At 39.5% G+C, this 15,655-nt stretch overlaps 1 protein-coding gene across 1 annotated transcript in view; it reads right to left on the bottom strand.

Moving 5' to 3' along the window:
• Nucleotides 1–3,008: 3,008 nt before the first annotated feature.
• The window catches only part of VAPB (VAMP associated protein B and C), a 35,717-nt gene continuing 23,070 nt past the window's right edge, over nt 3,009–15,655 (bottom strand). Inside the window, exons 3-6 of the mRNA XM_064465304.1 lie at nt 14,247–14,350; nt 12,000–12,080; nt 10,231–10,407; nt 3,009–8,071 (exon numbers count right to left, since the gene is read on the bottom strand). Coding sequence (XP_064321374.1) covers nt 7,913–8,071; nt 10,231–10,407; nt 12,000–12,080; nt 14,247–14,350 — 521 coding nt within the window. The 3' untranslated portion in view covers nt 3,009–7,912. The remainder of the gene's footprint in view (nt 8,072–10,230; nt 10,408–11,999; nt 12,081–14,246; nt 14,351–15,655) is intronic.

Raw genomic sequence — 15,655 nt, 5'->3', positions numbered from 1 at the left:
GCACTAGCACTTTTATCACCTGCATCTAGTGATGGTCTTTATCCTACTGCAAAGATTTCCTCTGAACTTCAGCTCTTTATCACCCTCTCCAAGCGCTCCAACCCATACATTATTCTTTTCCTTTGGCTATTGCTTTCCTTATTAATTTTCTACACCTCATAACTCTCATTCTGAGTTGATTGCTGCCTGCTTCCCTTTTTCTTATTTGTTTTATATTACTTTACATCTAATTTTTCCCTTCATTTCATCACTGAAACAGGATGGGCGGTTAGCCAAAGTTGTCCCCCTTCTCGACTGCAAAATTGTTGGGGTTTTGGCCATTTAATAGCTTTCACTTAGAAAACTGCCTATTCTAATTTAGTTTTCCACCTAATTTCTTCTTCACTACCAGATTTGATATGAAACTTGCTCAGCTATGCCCTTTCGAGGCGCCAATTACATTTATTAGCAGCGCGCATAGCTGTATGCCCAGCCTGGCCGTAATCAGGATTCCACAGTAACCACCAACTTCCAGTTCTGCGTTTCATTTGTCTGTATCTGACATAAACAAGACAAAACCAAATAACTTCATGTTTCATGTCTAACACTGCATTAGAAAACCAGGTCTAGGATGCAGACGACAAACGTTAATCCTGACTACTGGATTCCTTTCAACTGTAAAATAAATATATACCTTTTTATCGTACCTGGGAAGAAAACCAGGCTAACAGATGCACTGGCAGGTTAGTGCCAGCTGAAAGATGATGATAACAGGCACACAGGTCTCGTGGAACTCTCCTCCATTCACTTCTTAGATAATACTTTTCAAAAGTTTAATCATTTTTTTACCCACTCCAAAAAGCAGAGAAAAAGAAAATAATTTTCAAACGCTCTGAATGCATTTACTGGCCTCCTGCACTGCGTCTGAGCATGGAAGTCTTTCAGACCTTTGTCAATATCATAAGCTACTCAGACAAGTTGCCTTTGCAGTTTTCGGCGTCTCTAGCAGGCACAAAAATTTAAAGCATGAGCTGAGTTTGCCGGACAAACACAGTCATGGGTCTGATCTCCACAGCTCAATTAACAGTAACTTCTTTTTCCAATTAGCCACTTTCATGCCCCCTCCCTCCTCCCCCCCGGTTTAAAATACTTTCTAATGCATTTTTGCACTCTAGATTTCTAAACCATTCTTAAACTGAAATAAAACACACAAATAAGTTTTAAACCTTTTAAACCACTTTTGGATACATTAACAGCATCGAGCCAGTGCTTCATTTCACAAACAATCCACACCGAATATAAAAGCATACTATTTACTATAAATAAATATGCTGCATTGCAACAGCAGAAAAACGCTGGAGATGGAAGGGAGGTGGCTGACATGGCTCATTGCTCCAAACTCTACCCAGAGGGGAGAGGAAGAAGGAACAAATCCGATGGAGGAGGCCGCGGAGCGGTGAGCGGCTCCCCCGGCGCCGCGCCGCAGCGCGCAGCAGGGCCACGCAGCCCGGGCGCAGCCGGCGTGCTCCCGCGGGGCCAAGGCCGGGGCGGGCAGCCAGGGCAGGGCAAGGCTGGAAGGGCCATGGGAGGATGGAAAACCAACTGGCGGCAGAGAAGAAAAGCCATTTAAAGACGCTGGGCTGAACATCGGTTTCTTTGCCGAGGAGCAGCGAAGGAACAAGGGCGGCTTGGATTGAACCAAAGGGCTGAGGGAGGGCATGGAGTGAGATTTGACAGCTCAGGCAGGATAGAGCAGGAAAGAAACGGGGCTGGAGAGTCTGCAGCCTGCACAGAAACGCTCTTTTGGGCTCAGAAGTGCAGCAAAAATTCCTGGCTCCAGCCACACTCGTGTGTGGCCTGCCAGTGAAATGTGAAAACAAAACCTGCTGCTTCAGCTCAGGGTTACTCACTACGTCGGATGCTGAGGGTCAAGGACGGGCGCCCAAAGGCGGAACTAAAGGATTCAATCCTGACACCCACGTGGGTTACACATAACACCAACTTCAACTTCTAAAAAACCCGGTTATATGTATCTTAAGAGAGCTTAAGCTTATATACGATCCGGCACGCAAAGCCCGGCAGTTTCAGGCGCCTTCTGGGCAGCCTTAGCGCACTTTCTGACCAGGTACTGATCAGATACTGCAGCCTGCTCACAAAGAGCGGCCAAGCCAACAGGGCACAAGCTTGGTCTCGCCGCTTCCCAACTTCCGAGCGCTTGACTTTGTACAGCCTTACTAAAGGTCTTTTAAAAGTAGTTGTGTGTGGATAATTGTGTGTGGGAGCTTTGCCAACTCAAACATGAGGGAGTTCAAGAGGCTTTTCTAATCTTGTGAGTTTATCCACTGAAGAAAAAGATTTGATTAAAAAACCCTGAAGTACAGCTAAGCTGGGAACAATACGTTACTAGGGGCTGTTCTTCGGTTCTTCACAGGCACTTCGAAATCTTGAAACAAAACCCCCCAGAAAATTAGGAACTTATTAAATAGGAATGAAATGTACCGATGCAGAAACATAAACAGAAATGCCAGATGTATAATGTCAACTTGTAATACGCGGCTTCAATTAATTCTTCTTAATTCATTTGTTTTCTTAACTTCTTTTGTTTTGCCATCTGGAAAAGGCCATTTTCTAATGACAGACCATAGCAGGAAAGATCCAAAGTTCAAGTTTGCTTCAAGGAAAAGCAGCCTCGTTTCTGTCCTTGCAGGCTCAGCGTTCCCTTTTGTAGTTTTCACTCACGCAGAAGCGTCACGCTTAGGCCTGGACTGGGAGGCAAAAAGATCTACGTGGAAGTTTAGTTAAGGTTTTCAAAAGTTTTACTCCTCAAAGGTACAAGCGTGAAAGCAGTTCTGTAAAAGGAAATGAAGCCACAGGAAATGGCGGAGTAAATGACGGGTACGTGGCCACTCTGGCAGCGTGCAAGTGCGCGCTTATTAGAATGTTACGTGCAAGAGATTTCTGGCTGGCTCTTGTGTTGTTTTAAGAAAGAATCTACATTTATCCAGTTAAAAAAAAAAAAAACCAACCCATTAATAAAACAAACAAATTTTATAGTTAAGCAGATTTGAGTACTGGAAGCACACAATTACTTTGTCCTCTGAAGCTCATCAAAATAACAGTTAATAACAGCACAATGAGTAACATCGCTTTTGCACTGACGCCCATTAGCCAAAGTGATTCAGTATAACATGAAGCTCTCAGCATAATATAAAGAAATCTTAATTGGACACGGTCAAAGGATCAGCATTGCCTTGCTTGAACAATAATTCCCACTATTTATCTAACTGCCACAGATGATTTATACCAGCACCGTATCCCATTGTCATCTTTTCATGAAGCGTGCCCGGAGAACTGCTAGGTTTCACTACACGAGCCTTGCTCAGTAATTGCTTTTCTTTCTAAAACGCCTAAACGTTGGTTTATACAAATATTTACTAAAAAGTAAATTATTTAAATAGTAAATTTCACATACGGTATTGAATTAGTCTCACTGCTGTACAATTACTTTCTTCTTTTTATACCAGTGTTTCTGACTCAAAACCCCCCTCAGATCTGCACACGGAAATTCACTCACCACCTGTCCCTTCTCAGCTTGCTCACTTGAGGATTTGAGAAATGGATGCTAACGCATTTTCAAACAATGAAAAAGCGGCTCCCCGACCCCAAGCTGCTCTAGTGCTGCTGTGAAGTACTATTGCAGCTGCACCACAGCCACAACAAACATGAGGTTCAGAGTGCTTGTTTCACATGTTCTTTAATTTCAGAGAGAGGGATTTTGGTTGTGGTTTGTTTTTTTTTTTTTTTCTCTCAGGTACTTTATATAGGAAGCAGAACTCAGGATATGGCATTTCAGGACATCATGTTGAGCGAGAGAAGTAGAGTTTCAAAAACTTAGAATACTTCAGTTAAGTCACTCTTGTGCCCGAGATTAAGGAAGTGTTCCAAGTGAGAGACGAAAGGGTCATACACGTTTTCTAAAGAAAAGGGATGACAGTTTTCTTTCATTAGGCAGCTACAACATCCAGTATCTTAAGACATTCACAATCCATTTTTGTGTGCACACCACTACGTGAATATGCTGACTGCTAAATCAAGGTTATAATAAGAACTGCAAGTTTACGTGTGCAGCGAATAGAAACCCTTTATAGTTTATTGGTGAGAAGAAAATAGCGATTTGCAAAGTGAGGTTCCAACTTTATCCCACTGACAGCACTTCAGGACACAAAAGTAACATGGAATACCACCATCAAGCTATTACAATCCTGTATTTTTAGAAAATTACATGATGGTACATCAATCCCCCTCAACGTGACACACACACATTATCTCGCTCTTCAATCCCTAAGGCTATTCAACCAACAGTAACTTGAAACTGGGCGCCTAGCTTGCATATGCGATTGTTCCAGTTGTGCATTCACAGCTGACAACTGCCAACGCAGGGCAATAGTTACGATCATTCATGCACGGAATATTTGCTTTAAGATGTGGATAACTACATGAAAATAGAAACCATTTTCCCATTCGTTTCCCAGTACTAGGCTTCAAGACATTTTAGATATCTATTTATACCAAATTGGCCCAAAGAGTGCAGACAGGAGTGTAAAGCTCCACAAAATGAAGACTACCTAAGCAGCCTCTACTGGCTCTTAAAAAAATTAACAATAAATGTATATGCAAGTGGGCATCTTAAAATAACAGTAAGGACAATAATTAGATTAGGTAATAACTTGATTTCTACTATCATGTATCAATTACAGTTTTCTAATACCTGGTGTTGTGCGAGGACACCAGGCAATAATCTTATTTAGAAACTCTACGCTTCATGCATAACTTCCTAAGATATACAATGCCCTCCGGAATAATTCAGTTTCTATGAAAACATTTGCTCTGGTGTCATCATGTAAGCAACAACTTAGAAAAGAGCCAGGTGGCTTAAGAACATCCATCTAATATATTTTTGCAATGTATCTACAGACTGGCCTTCTAGGAAGCTTGGAAGAAAAAACATCCGTAGTTTTCCTTCTACTGTGTATGAAAGAAGGGTCCGGTCAAACAGACAGGGAATAAGGATTCCACTGGTCAGACATTTCATTTTAAGCTCAGCAAAAGCAAAGCATTACCCAGACAATTCAGTGTTACTGTCTGTTCAGGCTGTTGCCAGAAATGGTTAGGAAAGACCTCAGAATTTTGTTAAGTTCCAAAATATAAGCAGTTAATTTAACAGTCTTGTTCAGGACTGATGGCGTGGGTCAGCCCCAACTGCAGGCTACAGTCGTTACCAACAGATCCTTAACCAAGGGCCTCTGTTTGCTGGTCTCCTTGATCACGCGTTTGTAAGGCATCTAGAAAAGCATGAGTGTTTTCTGGGACCTCTTTATAACCCTGGAGTGCAAGCAACAGGAACACGTCTGCTCACAAATGATTTGAAGTTCCAAGTCGTCACAGATCACTAAGAAGTGACTATGGAACGCTGGAAGGAGGACAGACATTCTGCCGGTTTTCCCCTTCATCTGGGAGCTGCCTGTGCCAGCAAAGTCAACTGTGGTAGCTAACAGCGTGGATAAAATCTGCCTGGAATATTATTACCAAAATACTCACAAGAAACCAGTTTATAGCTTCAGTCCTCCCCCTTTACCCTACAGAGACAGCGATTTTTAAAAAAGTGACATTCTCAGGCTGTTTTTCAGCAGAACAAAGGGCTCTCAAAAAAAAGTCAAATTTTTTGTAAAAGCAAATGAGGAATTCGGCTCTTCTGATAATGCATTTTTAGTGAGATCAAGATATTTACAGCCTCTTAAAAAAATACTGCATAGCTCAGCCTCCCTTCAGTAAAGGTTTTCTCAAATACATTCTTCAAAGCCATGAAAACTCATTTTGCAACATCACTTACAACCTTGTCTTTCTGAAAAGGTTCTTGTAAAAGGTTTCATGTTAAAGTTTTCATTAGCTTCTACTGCCCGGGAAGTATCTTTTTCTTGATCAGTTCTGCCCAATTTGTCACACTGAACTCAGTGCTCCGTTCTTTCCAGCTCATCTCCCTTTTCTCTGCCCTTCGCAGCCACACTTCAATAGCTCTGTCACTTCCATCCTGAGCAGACAAGGCACCAGCATTTTAAAATGCTAAAGATACACCCCTCATTTCTGTTGAATCTTCTAGAAGTACTTCCAGAGTTGTGTTCATAAGCTGAACACACCAGTCAAGATTTTTTTTTTTTCCCCTCCTAACCTCACAGGAAACCCTTGAGACGCAAGTAGAACAAATCTAAAGGTCAACGAGTGCAGTAGGCAGGCTGCAGCCCAAACAGCCTTCTCAAGAAGTCACAGGAATAATAAAGGAATGAAAGAAGTCTCTTTTAAAAGACGTATCTTACTCCTGAAAGGTGTTACAAAAACTTTTGTCACCGATGGTTTTTGGACCTACCACCTATGGATAAATGGGAATTTACCTGCTCAAAGGCTATTTAATCTACTGAAGTTCAACGTGTTAACACACATTGAGTTTATCCATTTTGTACTAGAAGTATGCTTAGAAACAAAATTACCTTCACCTTACTTCCAACGTGCTATCAAACGTCTTAACTACTGAACCCAACTTAACTGAAAAACGGGAAGTTGCCTTGCACCTCAGCAGTCAGCACGGTTGCTCTGAACAACACTCACGTGTATCAGGCTCATGACGGGGTTGTCTGAACTGATTTTAAAATTAGGCTGGGGGGAAAAAAAAAATTCATCCTGAAACAAGGCTGCAAGTTTCCTCATGCCATAAACAAACTAAGCTGGCAGAGAATACTGTTTCCTCCCCCCTCTGAAACTGTGAGAACATGACAAAAGTAACAAAGGAAACTTTAATTTGGGGGCTTTATTTTTCTTTTCTTTTTTTTTTTTTTTCTTTTTTTTAAGATGCTACATAGTCAAACAGGATTGGTCTTTTACGGCATAGGACTAGTTTACTACTAATATTTTTTCCCCTAGATAGACTTATTTACATACAAAAACAGTTTCTTGACCACTGTTTCTCCAATGCTCAGATGATCAAAACTCCCAACAATTGTGTAGTGCCCAAAACTCCAGGAGGCAGAAGAATCTCACATCACTACAGCAGCAAATTTTTAGTTCTAGTCACTGGCTTTAAACAGGTGCCTTTTCATACCATGTAGTATTAGTCAATTTTGTGACAGTAAGGAAACATGAGATGAAATACATTAAATAAGTTAAATATGCATTAAACATCTCTGAATAACATTTTAATTCAACTAAATGAACCAACAGCAATGTAGCTTGGTCCCTTTATGAGAACAAGGCATTGACCTTTATTCCAAATGAGCGTCATACCAGTCAACATATGCCTCAATGATGCCTAGCACGATCAGCATTGCCACGCACAGTTCTTTTCAGCTTCTCGCTATTCATTTAAGTGCCAAGAAATTGGTAACTTGCACAGAGTTGAAGACACTAACAGAAACTGTTAAATTTATGAGCAGAATGGTGGATTAACATATTTTACAGAAGTTATCAACACCTCCTGCCTAACCCAGCTCCAAACATCCAATCGGGCCAGCTCCAGCAGTGGAGGAATAGTTTTTTCTATTTTTCCTTTTTTTTCCTTTTTTTTTTTTTAAAAAGAGGTAATCCAGCAACATGTACCAGGGTCTAAGAATGTTTACAATGACATATACAATATTCCATTGTAGTGTTAAATCATTATTTTCTCCCCCCTTCATCACTGAAGCATATTCTCTTTCATTCATTCACTCATTGTACATTTTAAACTTTCTAGATTATGTTACATAGTATTTGTGCAGGGGTAATTTAAAGGCAAGACCTGTGAGATGTCATACATTAATTTTTTTCTTTTAAACATTGTTATGAATAAATTTAATCCAATGATATGGCAGAACCATCAAACCAATTTACAATTTCCAGCATGCTGCCTCTACAAGGCTATTTTTCCTATAATTACACCAAAGACAAAGAACAAAACCACCAAAGCAAGTAGTCTGGAGCTGAGCCCTTCGTCCTTGACAGCAGCTGCAGAAGCAGATATTGGGTTGTTTGTCTGGGGTGCCTTTCTCATCCGCAGTCCATCTTCTTCCTGAAGGAAGATACATTGGTTATTTCTACTGAAAAAAAGCTTTAAATATTCACCCTTGTCATATATATTTTAGGCGGGCATACTAAAATAGGCAAAAGCTAATTTACAGCTAATTTAGAGCTCTATTTCCTAGAAAATCCTGAGAAGGAAAGGGTAGTGAGGTAGTTGATCTTGATTAGCAGAGCAAAAGCCACATGCTCCTGGAAGTTTTCTTCCTGCTGACTAAGGAAATAGGGGGAGCAACGAGGAAGCCTCCAAGAACACTTGTCTGAAGTCTGGAGACAGATTCAGAACTTCAAAAACAATGGTGGAGGGAATAGCATGAAGATGCTTTTCTTGCTCTGTAAGCAAATATAGTGCTGTTAGGGGAAATGCCTTTCAATATAAATTAAGATAGGTTGTGAAAAATAGACAACTTTAAGGCAATTATACTCATCATTCCCCTAGTTAGATGTCACAAGCAAATTTTACCAGCATTTGAAGGGAAATCTATTTCCCCCATCTTATTAATGCTGACATTTTGACGTGAAACTAATGGCAATAATTAGGATATTTTCCCGGTACGAGTTTGACAGCTCTCTTGATTTCAAGATGGATGAGACAACAGATGAAACAACATCATAACACCAGATGCTATCGTTTCAAGTGGAGATGATGTTCCCCACATCTTGATCTGAACTGTTGGGCAGCACAGCTGTGTGTTAGCACACTCTGTCCGCACACAGAGCACTTCAGGAGATGGTAAAGTGAGCCTTTTGTGACCTAACTTGTGTACAGCTGAAGCAACAGTGTTAAGACTTTGTTACAGTATTACAGTGCAAAAGTGTACAATACCGAAGTGAAAACCTCCAGTCTATACATAAAAATAAATACTTAAGCAATAAAATTGTAATAAAAGTTACTGCAGCCTTGAAAATTGTCAGATAAGTGAAATTCAAAAGGTTCAGCGTAAGCCAGTGTTTAGCACTTCTGAATTTAAAGGGGCACCCGACGTTCTTGGAGGAAAACATTTTAAATCATTTATTTATTAAAAGTAACAGACTGCCTGATACCCCACTACTGCTTTAAGTCTGGATGGGGACAACAGACTTTTGCAAACAATAAAATATTGTTTACCTGTATAGTAATTTTAGCACTAGAAACAACACATCTTCACTTTAAATACTTTAACTTCCCATTTGACAGTGACTCTAGCCTGACACTTACAGCACCTGGTGGCTGGCAGTAATTTAACATTGTTTTCTGATGTTTTACAGATGTTTCTAACACTCCACAAAGGGAACAAACAGCTCACCCTTTTAAGATGTTGCTGTAAGACATCAGCTCAATTCTAGATATCTCCTGTAGGGTGTTTGATCAAGACTGATTTGCAAAAAAATAAAATAAAGTCATATAGTACTTATAGCATTGTGAGACACTGGCAAAACAAGAACACAAGGAGAAGTTAAGGTCATGTCTCTGCTATATACATATATTATTTCTATGTGCAAAACAAAACTGGTTTACAAATGTTTGAAGAATTTGTTCATGCATCAGCCAGCCAAGCAGCATCAGAGCTGACAGAACAGAGTTCCTTTCATTGGGCTCCAATACTCACAAATTCCAACTTTTCATTGGTGCAGTTATCTACAAAACTAGACATTTACAGCATAGGAAACTACGATAAAAAGAGTTCTTCAGCATGGTGATAAAGGCTTCTCAACTGATTTCACAGTGATGTGCTGAATAGGACAGGAAACTTATTTCCTATTAATCTGTCTTTGGCCATTTCAGCTGCATATTATAGGTGCAATTACTAAAACACTCAGTAGTTGCACAACACTGCCCTCAAGCTCCCATCAGTTTGAGAGAACAGGGCCAAATCCAACACTGAACGCCTAATTCAGGCTGAGAAAATTAGGCGAGAAAAGGAGAAAAAGGGAATTCATTACTTTTAGGTTGCTATCCAATCAGTTGCTCTGACTGCATGACTTGTACGCACCTTTCAAAGGAAGCATTGATTTCAACACTTTTACTCAGTTTGTAGAGAGAAACCTAAATTATCTTTCTATTTATAGATGACATTAAAATATTGTGCCACGGTCAAGTAACCAAACCTTTAAGTTGGAAGCTTCTTTTTCAGAAAAGGGGCAAATCTGGAAAAAAACAGGTATCTTTACCTTAAACTGTTTATTCTCCTCCCGTAACCTCTGAACTTCTACTTGAAGCCTCTTATAGTCTTCCATTACTTTCTTAACTTCAGTGTCATCCAAAGAAGAACTTATTGATTTAGACATTACAGAGGAATCTGTCTTTGTTGCAGTTGTGGATACAATTTTATTTATTTCTATGTCATGCTGTTAAAAAAGGATAGAGTGATTTTTGGTTAGTTATTAAGAGCACACCACACACCTGATATCTAGGAGGAGAATCAGGCAAAATTGTCTGTGCACACCTGATACGTGCCTGTATCAAAAGAAATAAACAAGATTTTTCTTTCTTTAACCTTTACTTCCCCCTTCTGTTTCACAGAAAACACCAGATCAGCAGCACTAAATGCAGACAGAACGACCTCGGCTTTTCAGTCCCTGCATATACAGAAGAGGAAATATCCTTAGACCGTGTCGCACGGTATGAATGGGAACTTCTTTGCTCACAGTCTGCTCATGGAGCATTAGTGCTCTCCTCACCTCTCCCTCCCCAAACACAGCACAAGCAGCTACGCCGGGACCCAGGGTATTGCTGGAACTACCCACCTGCTCTGCTGCAGTTCCCTCTCTCTTCACTCCCCACAGCTGGATCACCTCTCCATCCTCCTGCATTTCTGCGGTGATGGAGGAACTTGCAACCCAAATTAGGACACAAGCTGCAGACCTCCAAGCCCTCTTCCCCTTCCTGCCTTTGGATCATCTCCATGTTCTGCACTTCAGAATGAAACTGCCTGGGTCTCACAAAAACGCCCAACCACTCTCTCCCACCCAAACTGCCACCAAAGTCTAAACTTTAAGATTTTATCTATATGAATGAAGTAATAGATCTTGTTACTGGTTGCGCTTTGTTTTGCCCTAATGAATTTTAGGGATTACGGAAAAAATTATGACTAGACAGAGTAGCTGTTAAGTATAAATTGATCTGGATTTTTTCCTTCCATCATCACTCCTCCAAACTGGAAACGCAGAAAGTACCCTGGCCTAGAGCAAAAGCACCCACTTTTAGGGCAAATGTTTGCTGTCTGGAGCAGGTAGAGCAGACGTAGAGACTGCAACAGCGACATTGTAACAATACATAATTGTAATTACAAGCTGTCCAGTGCAAGGTAGAACAACTGTGCCTTCAGTATCTCCACGCTAGGAAACACTTTTCAGTTTATTGAATCCATCATCAGCTCTGCATTTGACACTACATACTTCCATTAGAAATTAATGAGTTCGTTACCCTAACAAAAAAGGATCCTACAATATTACAGCTGCTAATTGCAATGTAATCCCTAACTGCATTTATGTCTTCCTTACTAGCTTTCTACTTGCTAAAATCAGCATTGTACCAAGGAAGCAAAGGGGAGTGAGCGTTGGACAGGCAAATCTATATTGCTGTTGGCTGTAACTGCTTCACTATAAACTCTGAGCTTTATGACCATCCATTGGCATCTTTGAAATTCTTAAAAAATATTCTTTATCCTGTGTTCTTTCAGTAAATAAAAACGGATCAACTCAAAATACTTCTTTGTGCTTGTGTGGCAATTACATTGTTCAAATTAGCTGCTAGTTACATTAAGCATCACTAAGACTTTCAATAGTTTATATTGTGTTTTCAAAGGGTGATGCCATCCAGGCAATGAAACAAAGGGTTCTGTCTTTTGCTTATATAGCTGTCTCTATAAACATGCCATTTTACAGGATTTACTGTGGTATTAAGTTAAAACACTCAATATGCATCTGAAAATACTCACAGGCTTATCATTTTCCGCTGGTAGCTCAAACACACACCTAAGTTTCGAATCCATGAGTTCTTCTGGTTTTGCTTCTTTCCACTGGAATAATTTAATATTAATTTAATATTAAACATCAGTATAATAAGGCAGATGGAAAATGCAGTGTATTATGTAAACAAATCAGAATATCTTACTCATGAAAACCTCCACAGGTGTTTATCTTGTTACCATTAACCACATACTTGGTGAAAAATGAAACCAAATACATAACTGAGTGGTATTGTAAAGAAAGACCAGATACCATGAAGGAAATTGTTCTAAATCACTTGAATCTTACACAGGTAATTTATGAGAGAAAGATAAACCCCCAAATCGTCAGCAATGTTAGTTGTGAAGCCTTTGTTCAGCAGAGCTCCTATTCCAGCTTTTCAGATTTCACATGAGGTTTTCTTGCTGACTGGTATGAACTCCAGGCCTGTTCTTCCCCCTCATTTTCCACCTCCTTATTTTTCAGCATCGACATCTAAACAATAACAGATGTGCTACATATAGAAAGGCAAAGCTTCCCCTCTCATCCTTCTCTCCCCTTCAATGAGGGAGTCTCCCATAAAAAAGCTTCCTTCCAATATTTTTAATAGGGATTGACAGTTACAAATCTTTGCTCGATATCAGCCGTAAGCCCGAACTGAAAAGACTGAGTCGTAGTAGTGATATACAGCAAGACATGTCCACACTTATGTCCTGGAGTTCTCACATTCTTCTCTTCACTTTGATGATACTTCTGGTAGCATGGTATTGCTTTAGCACATCTCAAGTAGGTGCCAAATTGCAGCTAACCTCTGTGCAACCCGACGAAGTATTTGACTCATCCTAAATAGCTGAATCGTACTTCAGCTCTTCTGTGGCTGAAGTCAAAACTCTATTTTGAGCTCGTTGGCTGCCTGTGAAGTGTTGAAAGCTTTATAGTACTCCAGTAATTTAGCTCACCTGTTTATCCAGAATAGGAAGAGATTTGGAGAGTAGTAACAAAACTGAGAACTCATCAAGTGTTATAGGAAAAGAAATTGTATTGGTCTGGAGAGCTCTGGAAAACTGAAAGGGCCATCCAGGTCCTAAAAACATTCTTTGCTAGCAGAATAACATTTTTCATGGTATAAAGTAACTCATAAAAATTAAAGAGTTAGAAAGAAAGGCAGACTGGCTTATCTTTCTAGTGATGCAGACGTTTTTTTACTATTGCTGTTTTTACCACTGGATCTTATTTTGAGGCCATTAAACAAATATAGCTCCATAAATCTCTTTCAGAAGGGAAATTCTTAACCCTGTAGAGTGCCGCAGCTTTAGAAAACTATTTAGAAGATGATGCATATTGTAAAGACTACTGTAAAAACAGCCATGATATGTACTCTGAGGTTTTTTTGGGGTTGGCTGTTTTTAAGTAATACACATACATACAAACACACACAAGCCCCCACTTTAGAGTAATGGCCTTTTTTTCTTTTTTATTGTGTCCTCTATAGCTACTGAGTATTCTCTGCAGCTAACAAAAGCTAGACTAGAGAAAGCTTCCTTGTGCCTTCTTGCAGTAGCAAATCTTGCTGTTATAGGAAAGCCACCAGTTGACACAGTGGTTTATTCCTTTCCAAGTTGTCTTAATGTAGCCTGACGTCTTATTTCTAAGTCTTTTGTCCTTCTTTGCTTCAGCACCTGCATGCTCCTGTTACTCGCAATTACAACCCACAGGACAAAAACCTATAAGGGCCTTTCATTTACCTAAGCTGCAACAGACTTAGGTAGGGATAAAGAAAAATACAGTACTTGTGAATCATCCTCCTGTTCTTGCTGGGAAAAGGAGCTGCTCGAGGGAAGACTCGAGACTGAGAGTGGACGCATAAAATATAAGAGATGCCACGGATTTAGAATACATTCAATATATTCTTAGAATATATAGTTCAAGTTGGCCTTTCTAAAAAATGATATATGGAAAAAATTACATCTACTTAACATTTGTCTCATGGCTTGGTATCCCATTACTGACAGCAGCATCCTAAAGAAGTAACCACAGGCACCACCTGTGTCTTTCAGTGCAAGATTCCTGGAGCTCGAAATAAACAGAACACACCTTGCCATGCCCAGAGATGGAAATCTGGCAAAGTTTTCATGGATCATTTCAGCATGGTTTGACAACAGCCCTTAATGCAGTAAAAGGTCTTATAAAATTATATCATCAGAAAGAAATAAATTTTAATTAATTTCAATACTTACTACTGCTTCCATATCTGAAGTATCAGCTGGAGCAAACATAGACTGAACCATAAACTTGTGTTTACTTTTCTCATTAGGGTCATAGTCAAAAGGCTGTAGCATCACTGCAAGAAAAAACCCCAAAACACATTATTTTAACATTGCTCTGATGCACAGTCATGCACTGATGATACAGTTACCAGATTTGAGAAATACAAACATTAAAATGGTTTCAAGTTGTATGTTCTTTATGACCAAAGCAGCAGATGAGTCAGGAACCTCACTTTAAAACAAAATTATAAAAGAAGAAAATAGAAACAGACTTCTTCAGTCCGTCTACATTTTTGTCTGAGAATTTTGGAAATGCTGATCGCTGTACAACATTCCTTACACAATTATGGGAAGATAATAATAGTAACTTATAGTAAATAAGATTATTTGCATATCTTCTGGGAAAGAGGGAAAAATTCTCAAAGAAAGCATCTTTTTTTCTTCCTCCATCCTTGGGGCAGAAGTAACAAGCTGATATTTTGATTAGTTGCACACGTGGTATTGCTGATGGTTCCTGAGAAAAGCTATACTAAGTCAAACATTTTAAACCTTGAGGTTCAAGTCTCACAATGGAAATTTCCTCTACAAAGTTTGAGAGTCTCACGGTATTTGTTTTATCAAGTACAAGTATTTCTCTTCCAAAAACAAGATGCTGGAAGTTTGTTACCAATTTACAGCCAGAAGTCTCTGGTTAAATACTACATAAACTTTGCTTCTGAAAGGTATACAAGAAATATATTTCTCTCCATTCAGAAAATCACAAACATTCCAGAATTTACTTAGGCAGAAAGTGACCGTGTTTAGGGGGCAGAGAGCAAGGAACAGCAGGTTTGCAGGGTGTGTGGGCTTTTTAAATTTTTTTATTTCATTCATTCAATATAAGGAATTTCTATGTCTTTTCTTTTTGGGTAAAGAACTAACATGTTAAAGTAACTCGGAGAATTATGTATTTCATTTACATGGAATATTCTTTAATCACAGTGGTCACTTAGAACCCCTACATTTTGCAAATGACACCTGGATATTCAGCTACAGTGACATTAACACGGGTTTGGCTTCAACGTGAGACAGAACATAGTGAAGATAAGCAAGGCAGTTTACACAAACATGTTATTAGCTATTGCAAAAAGCTACCACCCCCTCACATTTAAAATGAGGTTTGCATATACTGCAATTACTGCCAGCATACAAAATGGTGTAAGGTTTAAAAATTCACATTTTACGACCCTTCAGTCCCTCAATTCAATCACTAAGAAGAGAAGCAGTTCAAGAATTAGGTTTACTTTCAAGTACTAGTGCTATTAACATTATGTGCCCAAATTCATATGCACTAATTGCAGGGGTTTGTCATATAAAAGCGATATCCAAAGATCTCATTT

Source organism: Phalacrocorax carbo, chromosome 14 (genome assembly GCF_963921805.1).
Source record: "Phalacrocorax carbo chromosome 14, bPhaCar2.1, whole genome shotgun sequence".
Lineage (NCBI taxonomy): Eukaryota > Metazoa > Chordata > Aves > Suliformes > Phalacrocoracidae > Phalacrocorax > Phalacrocorax carbo.
The sequence above is the reverse complement of the archived record's forward strand: the minus strand, read 5'-3'. Positions and strand labels throughout refer to the sequence as shown.